The sequence below is a fragment of the Suillus paluster genome (assembly GCF_016628075.1).
Source record: "Suillus paluster strain FC165 chromosome Unknown EDB91scaffold_11, whole genome shotgun sequence".
NCBI classification, from domain to species: domain Eukaryota; kingdom Fungi; phylum Basidiomycota; class Agaricomycetes; order Boletales; family Suillaceae; genus Suillus; species Suillus paluster.
Genome location: NW_024537571.1, coordinates 58,460 through 72,785, shown reverse-complemented (window position 1 = coordinate 72,785; position 14,326 = coordinate 58,460). Strand labels below are relative to the sequence as shown.

The 14,326-nt window shown below is 46.0% G+C and overlaps 3 protein-coding genes across 3 annotated transcripts; 2 read left to right on the top strand and 1 right to left on the bottom strand.

The window, feature by feature from the left end:
• Positions 1 to 5,553: 5,553 nt before the first annotated feature.
• Positions 5,554 to 6,053, bottom strand: EDB91DRAFT_1079674 (uncharacterized protein; the record flags this gene model as incomplete). The annotated part of the gene is made up of 4 exons (XM_041315161.1): positions 5,554 to 5,673; positions 5,730 to 5,891; positions 5,930 to 5,938; positions 5,985 to 6,053. The coding sequence occupies 4 exons, from the start codon at positions 6,051 to 6,053 to the stop codon at positions 5,554 to 5,556; spliced, it is 360 nt and encodes a 119-aa protein (XP_041180036.1).
• A 253-nt stretch (positions 6,054 to 6,306) lies between these two features.
• EDB91DRAFT_1079673 (uncharacterized protein) lies at positions 6,307 to 8,857 on the top strand (the record flags this gene model as incomplete). The annotated part of the gene is made up of 10 exons (XM_041315160.1): positions 6,307 to 6,453; positions 6,575 to 6,810; positions 6,926 to 7,402; positions 7,456 to 7,543; positions 7,593 to 7,634; positions 7,805 to 7,891; positions 7,943 to 7,999; positions 8,188 to 8,450; positions 8,496 to 8,738; positions 8,800 to 8,857. The coding sequence occupies 10 exons, from the start codon at positions 6,307 to 6,309 to the stop codon at positions 8,855 to 8,857; spliced, it is 1,698 nt and encodes a 565-aa protein (XP_041180035.1).
• A 745-nt stretch (positions 8,858 to 9,602) lies between these two features.
• On the top strand, positions 9,603 to 10,468 carry EDB91DRAFT_1079672 (uncharacterized protein; the record flags this gene model as incomplete). The annotated part of the gene is made up of 3 exons (XM_041315159.1): positions 9,603 to 9,888; positions 10,052 to 10,196; positions 10,249 to 10,468. The coding sequence occupies 3 exons, from the start codon at positions 9,603 to 9,605 to the stop codon at positions 10,466 to 10,468; spliced, it is 651 nt and encodes a 216-aa protein (XP_041180034.1).
• Positions 10,469 to 14,326: the final 3,858 nt, after the last annotated feature.

The window sequence follows — 14,326 nt, the reverse complement described above, 5'->3', positions numbered from 1 at the left end:
AGATGGGGAGGTCGACTGGATTGAGTGGAGACAGGTGGAGCAGAAATGGGGGAAAAGCAGAAGGGTTATGGGGTCGGGCGGAGCAGATATTAATATTGTTGGAGCGGTTGCACCTGGTATATGACATTCTTCCTCTAATGTTAGGTACCGTGCCAGCTCAAGAGGCAGAGGAGTCGGGGCTTGGCTTCAGCTCTTGTGCTGCGCCCTTAGCCGAGTACGTGCCCCGAATTTGGAGCGGGTCCAACGTTGTCCGACAATAGGACGAGTGGACCGCTTAGGTCCGCTTTGAGGGTCATGAGGTAAGAGCTACTAGCGGCAGACCGACTAGGAGCGGGGTGGAGAAGGCGGAGGATAATGGGGAGGGTGGAAAGGGGCTGGGGGAATGCTTGATAGGAGCAGAGGAGGCAGAGGATAATGCAGAGGGTGGAAAGGGGCTGGGGGAATGCTTGATAGGGGCGGAGAAGTAAAGAGAAGACTTAGAGCACGGCTCTAAGTCGGAGCAGAGGGTTGGAGGGTCGGAGGTGACAACAAGGTGAAACTTGTGTCCAGAGGAGGCAAGGTCCTACTGAGAATTCTCACAAGTAGTAACTGCAAGAAGACAAGTAATATTAAGACTGAGGAAAATATCTAAGTACAGGATATGCTATATACTTCTATGTATGAGGCAGTGACCAGGATAACTATGTTGTAAAGCTATGTACCAAGGATATAGTTTGTAAGTGCTTTACACAGGCAAAGACATAAGTCAGAGCGGATATCAATATGTATGTGTCGGATCAGTGATTGAGCAGTAATATGTAGTAAAGCTATGTACCAAGGATATAGTTTGTAAGTATTTTACATAGGCGAAGACATAAGTCAGAGCGGATATCAGTATGTATGTGTCGAATCAGTGATTGAGCGGTAATAGGAATTACTGGTGATCCAGAAGTAAGGGTCTATGTACTGAAGGGGAAAGTATATATCTAAAAGGGGAAAGAGGTCCAGTTGAATGGAGAGGTTATGGAAGGGGACCGGTTTGAGCGGTCAAGCGGAAGCGTAGAAGTGGAATGTGGACTGTGATTGGACGGAGCGGAGGATGGATGGAGTGGAGGTGGTCAGAAAGTGGAGCAGATATCAATATCGGAGTGGTCAGATCAGGTATATGACATCTAAGCACAGTATCTAACAATATCTCAGTCTGTATATGTCCATATACTGGACCTTTCCCTTTCTGGATATCCCCTGTTCCTCCAGCTATTGGTTATATACATTCCCATCCTTCTTTTTGTTCTGTTTCCCCTATTCATTTTCACTTTCATCTCTAAGCTATGTTCTGTTCTCCTAGTTCATTTCTAACTTCATGAATATGATCCATCTTTTGTGTTAATCAGCTTTCCATGTGCTCTGTACATAGCCTTGGACTTTGCTTACTGATTCTCCTACTGGATACCTACAGTATATAAACCTCCTGTAACACTCTGTATGTCCTAAGTTCAAATATTATCCTAGATTCTGCTTATTCCTGTTCCTCCTGGATTGATCACATAATACAGTGAATACTTCCCATATTATATGGACACCCAAAGTTGAGATTCTGCCAAGTAAGATGGGCCATCCAAGATAGGTCCAGGTGTAGGTGTGCCCAGTAGAGTTGATTGGCCCACAGGCATCAGGGTACATACTCAGGTAAGGGGCACAGCACACACAATGAAGCCAAGCCCCTTGGACTCTGCCTGACCCCTGAGCATGGTCCTTAACACCTCCTTGTTTCCATTCTGCTTTGGACTTCATCCGAGCAGTCTCATCTGCTCCACTTCTACTGTTGGTTCCAAGCACCTCCCCTGTTGGACAGCACAACTTCTGCCTGACTTTCCCACACTCATCTGGTAGTCCGTTGGCCCTCCTTCAGAGAGTCTCCCCTCTGACATCCTGTTGGAGCTCATAGAACTTATGTCAGAGTACAATCCGAAATTAGGGGCATGTACTCAGGTAAGGGGTGCAGTGCACAAGGTGAAGCCAAGCCCCTCAGACTCCACCTTAGAGCCAGTTCGGTAACCAATATTGAGCCAAAATTTTCTAAATGCTAGTTGGCGGCATACAACCAGCTGGTGCAGAGTCTGAAATTTCTTTCTTTCCGACCATGACTACACTCACTACTGCCAAGGATCATATCGACCATCAATATTGAAAGCATATCTATGCAGCTGTTGCTGCTATCATACTCTGTACACAATTTCAGATAATGCAGATCGCTCAAGAGGAGTGTCAATCCAAGGTGCCAGCAGCACTGAAAGTCATCTTGAATGAAGCAGAGATTCATGGTTTACTGGACTATCTGATCAAACACAGATCGAAGCTTGCAGGAACTACCTTCAATCTCGAAACTTTCAGTTTAGCTGCAATAGATATTGCCAGCAAGAAGACACATGGCCCCATGAACACTGGGACACATTGTAAGAACAAATTTTCCTTGGTATGGTACCTCTCTACTCAGCTACTAGCGCCACACTGACCCACTAATTGTTAGAATAACCAAGTGAACCAAGCCACAAGTGAGCTAATGAGAGTGAACAGGACTATAGTCCAGTGTCAGTTGCTATTGTGTTGTATAAACTAATGAGTGTACTATACCTATAGTCCAGTGTCAGTTGCTGAAGAGCAACCAACACAGGACTTGCTACCTATGGGCGAGTCTATGTAAACAAGTGTAAACACTGCCTAAGTAAGTAAGGAATTCACATCACATGCTAAGTGAGAGTCCAATAGAGGAAGCAACATCATAACACAAATAACTCGCACCATAAGGTGCTCAATCACCACAACTAACAAGGCATTGGTGCCAGACTCCCTCGACGCAATAGGCAACCTCCCAGAGACTGGTGGAAGCTCTCTCCAGCTCAGCTGACTGATGTTGTTGATGATGAGACTGAGGATGCTGACTTTGCTCAAGGATTTGAGCTTGCCTTGTCTACCAGCTCTTCCACCGAGCCATTGTCTTATAGGGAGGCATTGACTCGACTTGATGCAGAGCAGACCACCAGACCAGACATTGCCTACGCTGTTGGCTGTTTAGCTCGATTCAACTCCAACCCTGGCCCTGCCCATTGGCAAGCTGTCAAGCACCTGCTTCGCTATCTGAAAGGCACTGCAGACTACTCCATCACCTATGCTCCTGATCCCAATTCCATCGAACTCTTCTCCACATTCTCTGATGCTGATCATGGTGGATGCAAAGACACTGGTCGCTCCACTGGTGGCTACCTGGTCAAGATTGGCCTTGGTACTGTCTCCTGGTCGTCAAAGCTTCAAAGCATTGTGGCCTTGTCCACCACTGTGTTAGTTGTGGTGATTGAGCACCTTATGGTGCGAGTTATTTGTGTTATGATGTTGCTTCCTCTATTGGACTCTCACTTAGCATGTGATGTGAATTCCTTACTTACTTAGGCAGTGTTTACACTTGTTTACATAGACTCGCCCATAGGTAGCAAGTCCTGTGTTGGTTGCTCTTCAGCAACTGACACTGGACTATAGGTATAGTACACTCATTAGTTTATACAACACAATAGCAACTGACACTGGACTATAGTCCTGTTCACTCTCATTAGCTCACTTGTGGCTTGCTTCACTTGGTTATTCTAACAAAGATTCTGTTAGTTGTGGTGATTGAGCACCTTATGGTGCGAGTTATTTGTGTTATGATGTTGCTTCTTCTATTGGACTCTCACTTAGCATGTGATGTGAATTCCTTACTTACTTAGGCAGTGTTTACACTTGTTTACATAGACTCGCCCATAGGTAGCAAGTCCTGTGTTGGTTGCTCTTCAGCAACTGACACTGGACTATAGGTATAGTACACTCATTAGTTTACACAACACAACAGCAACTGACACTGGACTATAGTCCTGTTCACTCTCATTAGCTCACTTGTGGCTTGGTTCATCTGGTTATTCTAACAGATTCATTGGAACATCTAGAGTACACCAATATGCGGGTATCAATGACATGTTCTTGGGTATTGTTGGGAAGAGTCCAAATTTGCACAAACAACAACATGATTGGGGTACTGTTCAGGGCATGCTTATCCTTGCCGAATGATTGTAGTAGTGCCGTCCATGGGTCCATATCATATATGTATACATTTTCAACAAAGCAACCAAGCGCTGGGACAACAAGCAAATCCACGGTGTATGTCATATACCTGATCCGACTGCTGCGTCAATATTAATATCCGCTCCACCTGATGTCCTACTTCCCCCGCTCTCCTACCACCTCCGCTCCATTCACCCTCCACATGGCCCAGTCAGCTTCTGCATCCGCTCCTATGGCTCTGCTCAACCGCCTCATCGGTTGCCTTCCACATCATCCATTCTACTGTAAATCCTCTTGCCCCATTTAGGTACATACTTTCCCCATTTGCACTTAGTACTTACTTCCCAGATCACCAGTACTTCCTATAACCGCTCAACTAACTGATCTGACGCGTACATATTGATATCCGCTCCGACTTATATTTTTCACAACTTGGTACATAGCCTCCTACCAAGGACTAACCAGTCACTGCCTCCTACTTAGAAGTATATAAAACATATCCTGTACTTAGCTACACCCCAGTCTTAATATTACTTGTCTTCCTGCTGTCTCTACTAGTGGGAATTTTCCGTAGGACTTTGCTCCCTCTCCAGACACAAGTATACCTTGTTGTCACCTCTGATCCTCCACTCCAACTTTAAGAGCCACCCTCTAAAGTGTTCGCTCTTACTTCTCTGACTTCCCCTATTATTCCCCTTGCTCCCCTCCGTTCCAACCAAGCGGACCAAAGCAGTCCACTCATCCTATCATCGGACATCGTCAGATCCGCTCCAAATTCAGGGCACGTACTCGGCTAAGGGCACAGACAGCACAAGAGCTGAAGCCAAGCCCCAACCCCTCCCCTTCTCCATTCAAGCACGGTCTCTAACAGTGTACACGCCAGCAAAGGACAAAATGAAATCAAAGATATCCCTGGATGTGATATATAAGAACCAACATTGACAGAATTCCACTTCTAACTCACATTTCAACGAGCTTCTTCAAATGGTTGACACTTGCAGCAACTCTCCCCGTAGATCCGCAGGAGCAAAGAACGATCCCATGAATGAATGGCCTGACAATGAAGTTGTTATTTAAATTTTGAATTGCTTGGCACCACGAGAGAAGGTGAACTCTCAAGTAATTTTCCAGGAGCTAGGAGAGGGACAATGAAGAAACTTGAGAATTGCTGTAGGGTATGTGGTTGAGTGGCTTACCTCATGTACTGGTACTGAAGTTGAGTTAGTCACATTGCCAGAAACCACAAGATCCCTGGTGTTGGTGTCTGAATGGGTGTCAATGAACATGAGCAGGTTGCGATGGTATTCGAGGCTCACAAGCCACTCGAAATCAGGCTTGACAGTGTTTGGACAGTTATTTCCACCTTTAAGTTTGTGAGTGGCTATCCTCAACTATGGGCATGACTTTCAAATACAATTTGGGTGATAATATTGAATGGCTTACCCTCATGGGAACAAGGTGGAAGTGTTCCTGGAGGGTCCGTCAGACAACATCCGCAGTGTATTCCTGATTGAAGCCGCTCCATGACAAGAACACAGAAAGGAGGGGGAAGTAGTTGCGGTGGATGAACTCCTGTCTCACCGCATATCCTTGAATCTTGTACTAGGAACATTCAAGGTCAACGAGCACATTTCATCAATGAGAAATCAACGACATACGGGGAGTGGCAATGACTGTGCAGGATAACATTTAGGACACCGAAAGGTTGTCTCATCCACCTGGACCTGACCTGTGAGCTCTTCTGGGAACACATCAACACATCCATGATCTTCATTAGCCTTCACAACACAAACCCTAATCTCACAACCTTTGCTCATACACTTCCATATGTATGAGCCAACATCGTGACAATACATACAATGCTGTCCTACAGGTTATTAGTCACACACTACAATGATTGAAAGAATACATACATCAATGGCATCCTGGATTCCACGTGGCTCTAACTGCTGCCCAGTATCAACTTCATCATCCATAGTCATATCGATGTCATTGTCCCGGTCAGTAAGAATGGGAGTCAGCTTTTCATATGGGGAATGGAGTGACTTGGCCTTTGGGGTATGCTTTGTTGTAGTTGGGCGAGAGTAGTGACCTAAATGACCAGGAGCAATCATGTTGAAGCTATGGATAGATGGTGAGTGGAAGAAAGAGTTATGCACGTGATCACAAAAGGTAGGGTACTTATCATTTTCCTAGGGCCATATTGTGAACCTGTTCCACCAACATTGTTTCACAATGGATCTGTCGAAGTACTCCACCGAGAATCCCATTGTTCTTGAATTACAAAAGCACACACTGAAAGTGATAGACACCATATTGGCTTACAAATTCTCATTGGCCCAGGCTGGCACTACCCTGACACTCTACATCAACAACAAAAAGGTGTGTGATCTTGTGTGCAATGCCCCTTATTGGCCAATACAATGGAAGTACATAGGTGACTGTCCCGAATCAATGCTATGTTGCATTATGGCTACTGCTTCATCACATTCATATATATCAGCGTACCTGCCGGGCACTCCTTGAGCTGGAGAATTCACCTGAATCTGTCTGCACCACCTACAAGTCAATCATGTATTACTACTGTGAGGTACTGCTGGCATTCTGCAAAGAGGTACAGGATGATGCCCCTGGTTCAGACAAAGCATGGTGTTCGGCTCATCTCGACTACCATTTTACAATGGCATTTAACAGCAACGTATTCAATAAGAAAATGCAGCATGTCAAGCTGAGACGGATGTAATGCACATGGACTGATTTTAAAACAAGCAGAAGATCTATGCACCTATCAAGACACGTGCATGACAGCCAGATACTTGACAGTTTCATTCATGCTGATCCATCATTCATTCAGTCCTACAGACTACCATACATTATCATGCAAGGACCAGGACATGTGTGGTGATACGACCAGGATGCACAAGGCTTCAGTGGAAAATATGATTGACAATGTAGTAGGACAGTACAAATCCAGCAGTCCAGTGGTGGGCACATTGGTGAAGCTCGAGAAGGCAGTTCAATTCGATCCTGGTGTTCAGGAACAGAAGGGAAAGGTGACCAGTAGGACCACCAGAAAGGTCAAAGCAACTGTGGCCCCTATAGGGTCTGCAACATCCTCAGGCACTACCTCTCACCTAGAGGAGGATGATATTGACGAGGCTGCAAATTTGTTCCATATCAAGCAGGACAGAAAAAAGACACCTAATGATAGAGGGCAGCCATCAGGCAAAGGTTGGTCTCAGGGAGATCAACTGACCATGGCAATCCCATCAGTACACTTATTGATTAGGATGTTCGCAGAAGCGCCACAACACATGCCACTACTGACATAGTACATATTCACTGATCGACTGCATGCACATGTACTAACTTCCAAATACTCAGCAGGGTCAGGCTCGCACGAAGCGTCCTACAAGGGCTGTCAGCGCCAAAGGAAAATCAAAAGAAATTGTCGAGTCTGAAGAAGAAGTCTGTGTGTCCATATGCAAATGCTATCTTGTCTAATGCACCGTGTCTACTAGGATGTCGACGACAATGCTGCCACATATTCAACACCTGACATTGTGTGTAACGACCTATCGATGTTATTGAAATGATCTAACACAGAGAAGTATGATACAGATGGGGGAAATCAGGGCATGCAGACCATGCACAAAGTGAATGTCTTATTGACCGCAAATGGACGATCAGCATTTGACTCAGAGACCACAAATAAGATGGTATGTCCCACTAGGACGACAGAATTATATCAACTAACAACCTGCAGAAAGATGTGCTATCACAGAAGCAGCCCCATAAGGTTGTGTTGAGAGGCGACAAGGTAAGGTCATCGTTCGGTGATTCTGGACTGTCAATTCACTGCATCAATTAGGCTGATGTAGTCCAGGATAAATATAATCTCAACACTGGACACACCACAGGCACCGTTGTGAGTCTGCCATACCTCTATATAAGACAATGTGCAGCCTAACATGAGGCAGGAGGATCCACGGGAATATGATGATGTTGAGCTCCCACCCACCCTTCACAACTGGGAGAAACAGGATTGTGTTTGAGAAAGGAAACTCACACATTTTCTTGAAGCTTGGGACATGGATCCTGCTTTGATTGCGACAGGTGGCAAATCATCCAATTGATGGGGATGTCGACGGAACACTTATTCCTGATAGTCCTGGGTGTCTTGAGATTAATGACGGCACCAATTTCAATGATGCAGTAGGGATGGACCATCTGTATTCCATGCTTGTGCACATCGACACGCATCCTCAATACTTAGCACATATTTTCCATGAGCTGGGAAAGGCGTCATATGAAGAGCAACTCGGAAGTAGTCACCCTAACTTTAGGCCTCTACCAGAACTACCGACTCCTATTCATAGGTATGTGATTGGCTGGGAATATTGCCTGACTAACCCTGACATTAGCATGATATTGCACGACAAGTTGAATTGGTTGCAGGTCTTGTCACATGATGATGATGATGAACATGCTGATTATGTGGATGCCAAAGGAGATGTTGATGATGATGATGGTGATGATGATGATGGAGATGTAGCAGGGGCCCTCAATGATATGGACATCTCAGAGTCGACTGACCTTCCAGATGGAACAGATCAGCAAAAATGGAAGAGGGCCATGTCGAGCACGTTCTCTCCCCCAAAGGTAATGTATCTGTTCTGTCTGAACTGCCCACGTCTATCTGACCTTCTTTCACACCATTTCAAACAGAGTCAAGGCGGACGGGGCATCCAAAGTGTTCCAAGAGCAGGATAGCAAAGCTCTTTAATCGTCCCTCATCACCTGTTGTGTCATCCATTGGCAAATTTGCAACAGCCCAGTGGATGCCATTCACATCTCGTGTCATGCATGACCATGATATGGAAGGTGGCTCTTCCTCAACGAGTCAGCCCCCTCTCACACAGGACAGTCCACACAAGGGTAATATCAGCGAGAGTGATAGTGATTCTGAGAATTCTGGAGTAGATCCACCCAGGATGCCTACTCACTCATTGAGCGACATGTCTATTGGGGGTCTTACATGAGGTTCAAATGTGAGGACTTGTTGCTTCAACACCAGAATGACTTCACAAATTCCCCAGTGTTGGTTTATGTGCATGAGCAGTACATTGAGGTGTTGTTATCTCAAGTGTTGAAATAGTGAATCCTGCTTGAATCTTGGACAGGATGACATTAATTGTGTAAAGTATTGTATCGCAGAGGCCGAGTCATTTACCATGTCACATTATGTAATGTCAATGATATATGAATTCTTCGCTTTCAAGTTTATGGTGGATGTGGAAGTGTAGGTATGTAACTTACTGTGTAGCATGATAAAGATGTGAGATGTGTAGCATGTGTAATATCTATTAGTACAGTAGTTGCTGCCCAGTTCAATTAGATCATGATTGCTCTCAGCACAAATGTGTGTGATAAAGATTAATTGGCCCTGCATTTCAGCTGTACACTGTACCATCACTGACGATCTACAATAGCGACATGCACATAGCCCTATCCAAGCACACTGAGCAGACATGTCGGCTGCAAGACCACATGACTTGACAATCGGATTGTTGGGGACAGAGGTCCCAAAGAATAGTCCTATTGTACAATGGAACTATGGACACACTACAATATTGCCAGCAGTGTATGACAGTCACAATATCAATGTCTGCAACACTATCGACATCCCAATCATCAAATACCTTGCTCAATGTCCAGCGTCTTCACTGGATTCAAAATATGTGGTTCACATCTCCAATAATGACCTTCCAATACACAACATGCTGGATCCAATCAGCAACTCACTGAGTAAAACAAGTCAGTCACTATTAGAGAGATTGGAAATCATGCTGTCGGCAAAGAATTGACAGCAGAGTTTCTGGATAAATACAATGCAATCTCGCCAAATAGGGCTGTATGGGTGCATGGTAGTGCTTCATTGTCGACCAAAACACATGCTGGAGACTGATTGCATGATCAGATGTCATGGCCCATGCAATCGATCATACAAGGGTAACTAAGGCGGGGCTTCTCAAAGATTTCTTCAAATTCATGAAGGATCTAGAAGCGATACAATGTGTGTTGGACATTCCACTCATGCAGGCATCACTCCCAGATGCCTTGAAGTATGTTTCATTCCATCTCCCACCTCTCCAATGCAACTAACAACAAGGATAGAAATCTCGATCATGGCCTTATTCATGGGTGGAACCACACAACATATAACATCCCAATCTCATCCAAGGTACATCCAGAAAACTTCACTGTCAAGGGGTGGGCTCTCCTACACCACGCTGGATTCTTGACATATCCTCATCACAATGTGGAGGGGGCCTTGACATGGGTGAGGATGGAAGTAGGTGTCAAGTTTTGGGTCGTATTTTGGCTAAAGAATTGACACGACAATCACAAGCATTTACAGGAAATTGCAATAAGGTTAGGAAATCACAATGGATCAGTAATCGGGTGCCTATAGGAATAATTGGTGATCTGAGAAGTAAGAGCTATGTACCAAAGGGGGAAGTATATACCTAAATGGGGAAAGGGGTCCAGTTGAATGGAACTGATACAGGAAATAAGCTGACCAAGGTGGTGGAGTGGGTGCACTGGGCAGGGAACAAGCAATGTAAAAGTAAGGTGAAAGCAGATGATAGGATCAGGCGGAGCAGATACCAATGATGCTGGAGCAGTCAGATCTGGTATATGACACCTATCCACTTCTCCGCCCCATCCACCCACCTACTAGTCAGCCTGCTGCTAGTCGTCATTACTTCCCTGACCCTCAATCAGACCAAAGCAGTCCAACCATCCTATCATTTGACAGCATCAGTTCTACTCCAAAATCAGGGCACGTATGCGGCTAAGGGTGCAGCACAAGAGCTGAAGCCAAGCCCTGACCCCTCCACTTCTCTGTCAGAGCATGGTATCTAACAGCTACAGACCTGGCATACAAGCCTTTCCCACCAGTATTGTTCCTAGGATTAAAGGAAGACAAGATACTGAACACTGCATTAGGTAACTGGGAGCTATAAGCCCATGTAAGTCTTCTGGCACTCTGGTTTCCTCTCTGGATCTAAACCTAACCTTATGCCTATCTCCTTTAAGACCTCATTTTCTCTGGTTACTGGTTATACACTTTTCTGCCTTGCTTACTGATCTGTCTCTGTATTCATTTCTGACTCCATTTCTTTGATCTGTTATATACTTACTAATAGACTTTCTACATGCCTCATACATAACCTTTCACTATGCTTACTGATTACTTACTTGATACCTACAGGATATAAACTCCTGTAAAACTCCATACCTCCTCAGTTCAAATATCATCTTACTTCCTGCTCATTCCTGTTTCTCTGGACTTGAGTTTTCTTCCTGTCCATCTCTGAGTCTTTGGATTCAATCCTTAGACTATATCTCCAGCTCTATTTCTACTCCTGACCCTCCGGAGTTCCGCCAAACTCCCCCTACATCTGACTTGTGGACTTCCCCAGACCTTGTTGGACTTCCTTTCCACCTTCCAGAAATTAAGGGCACATACTTGGGTAAGGGGTGCAGCTCACAAGCTGGAGTCAAGCCCTGTGAGTTCTCCTTGCCTTAAGCACAACTTAACAGCTTCATAGCCCATTTCATAATGAGGACTTTCTTGTGGTGGAAGAAGAGATTCTTGTAGCTGATATGAGATTTCTTCCCAATGCCAGAGCTTGAAAATTCTGTGTCAGGTGAGTGTCATATACCTGATCTGACCGCTCCGATATTAATATCCGCTCTGCTTTCTGACCCCCTCCGCTTCATCCATCCTCTGCTCCGTCCGATCACAGTCCGCATTCCGCTCCTACATTTCCGCTCGACCACTCGACCGGTCCCCTTCCATAATGTCTCCATTCAACTGGACCTCTTTCCTCTTTTAGATATACACTTTCCCTTTCAGTACATAGACCCTTACTTCCAGATCACCAGTAAATTCCTATTACCGCTCGATTACTGATCCAACGCGTACATATTGATATCTGCTCCGACTTATGTCTTCACCTGTGTAAGTACTTACAAATTATATCCTTGGTACATAGCTTTACAACATAGTTATCCTGATCACTGCCTCCTACTTAGAAGTATATAACATATCCTGTACTTAGATATTTTCCCCAGTCTTAATATTACTTGTCTTCTCGCAGTTACTACTTGTGAGAATTCTCAGTAGGACCTTGCCTCCTCTGGACACAAGTTTCACCTTGTTGTCACCTCCGACCCTCTGACCCTCTGCTCCGACTTAGAGCCGTGCTCTAAGTCTTCTCTTTACTTCTGTCATATACCGGATCCGAGTACCCCCAGTACCACCTATAAGCATCCCCACCCCTGGTCTGACCCCCTGTTTCCCCGTCCGCTCCATTCCTCCTTCCCCGACAATGCACGAAGTGCATCTCAGCAGGATTAGCCCTGCTACCTCCGCCCGACCCCGTTCCGCTTTTCCGACACTACCCCTATGTCCCCCGACCCCATACCCCTTCCATCTGACCCTATCTGGGGTTCTGCTCCTCCGCCCTATTGGTCCACCCGATCCTACTCCTACTCCCTCTGCTTTTCCGACCCACAGGGGTCCTTCAGTTCCACTCGTATTCCCCCACCTGACTGTTAGTCCGTCCGACCGCCTCACTGGTCCACTCCTAGACTAGGAACCACTCAACTGGTCCTATCCCCGTTTAGTATCATAGTTCCGCTTTTCGGATCACCGGTAATCCCTATACCCTAGCAATTCTAATCTGTCACGTACATACTGTTCCCCGAGCCTTATTCTCATATGTCTCAGTCATCCTATTGTAATCCTGTACACTCAGCACATAGCCCTCTGCTATGCTATGCTCATCACTTAGAGTATATAAACATATGTACATTTGTCTGTAGATACTCAGTCTGAATATTACCTTTTCTAAGCCCTGCTCTTCTGCTCTTTGACTTAAGGCTTAAACCCAAGTCAACTCCTGTTTGTCGGCCTAGGGGATTGACTCCCTAGGTCGGCCACCCTCCATCCCTCCATCCCTCCGTCCCTCTGCTCCTCCGACTCCCTGTACATCGGAACTAGACCCCACAGTCTCACATCCGTCCCCTCTGTTCCGCTCTGCCTCAGACTTCGTCCAAGCAAGTTCCTTCCACTCCGCTTCTACTGTTGGTTCCGACCACAGTAGTCTCCTGCCTCCCTCCTGTCGGGTGGAACAACCCCTGCCCGACTTTCCCGTGCTCACCTAGTAGTCCGTCGGTCCTCCTTCAGAGGACCCCCGTTCCGACGTCCTGTCAGAACCCATAGAATTCGTGTCGGACTACACTCCAAAATTAGGGGCACGTACTCAGGTAAGGGGCACAGCATACGAGCTGAAGCCAAGCCCCTCAGACTCCGCTTTACCCCTGAGCACGGTCTTAACAACTTCTCCGCCCCTATCAAGTATTCCCCCTGCTCCTTTCTGCCCTCCGCATTATCTTCCACCTCCTCTGCTCCTATCAAGCATCCCCCCAGCTCCTTTCCACCCTCCCCATTATCCTCCGCCTTCTCCGCCCCACTCCTAGTCGGTCTGCCACTAGTAGCTCTTACCTCCCGACCCTCAAAGCGGACCTAAGTGGTCCACTTGTCCTATCGTCAGACAACGACGGACCCGCTCCAAATTCGGGGCACGTACTTGGCTAAGGGTGCAGTGCAAGAGCTGAAGCCAAGCCCCGACCCCTCTGCCTCTTGAGCCGGCACGGTACCTAACAGTGAGAGTAAAAATATTGCCTGCAAAATACATGAGGACTTGAGCTGTCATTAATTATACTGCTGCCTTACAATAACTGCTGCCCATGCTATTGATCCTGGTGTGACTTAACAGACACTCAACTTGAAAGAGTTGGTATGTGCACTGCTACCACTTGACCCTTGGTGGAGCAAGGTGATGCCATGCAACAAAGCTGTCAGAATATAAGTAGTGATTCATAGTAAGATAGATCATTAACACAAGAAGGTCCCCCACCTGCCTAACATATGTGGCTGTGCCTCAATTTGACCCAAACCCAATACTGTAGGGACCTGTCCTAGGGTTTTTCAAGTGTAGGAATTGATTGGGAATGGTCCCAGAGCATCCCAAGGTTGTCTATGGTGTTATATGGTGGGTGAGCCAAAATAACAGTATTTCGGCCATATCTCCATAACCAAACCACTGTTTGTCTTAATTCTTGGCTCATATCATTCCTGGAGGTACCCTCTATGAAATGTACCAGCCCAAAAGGAGAT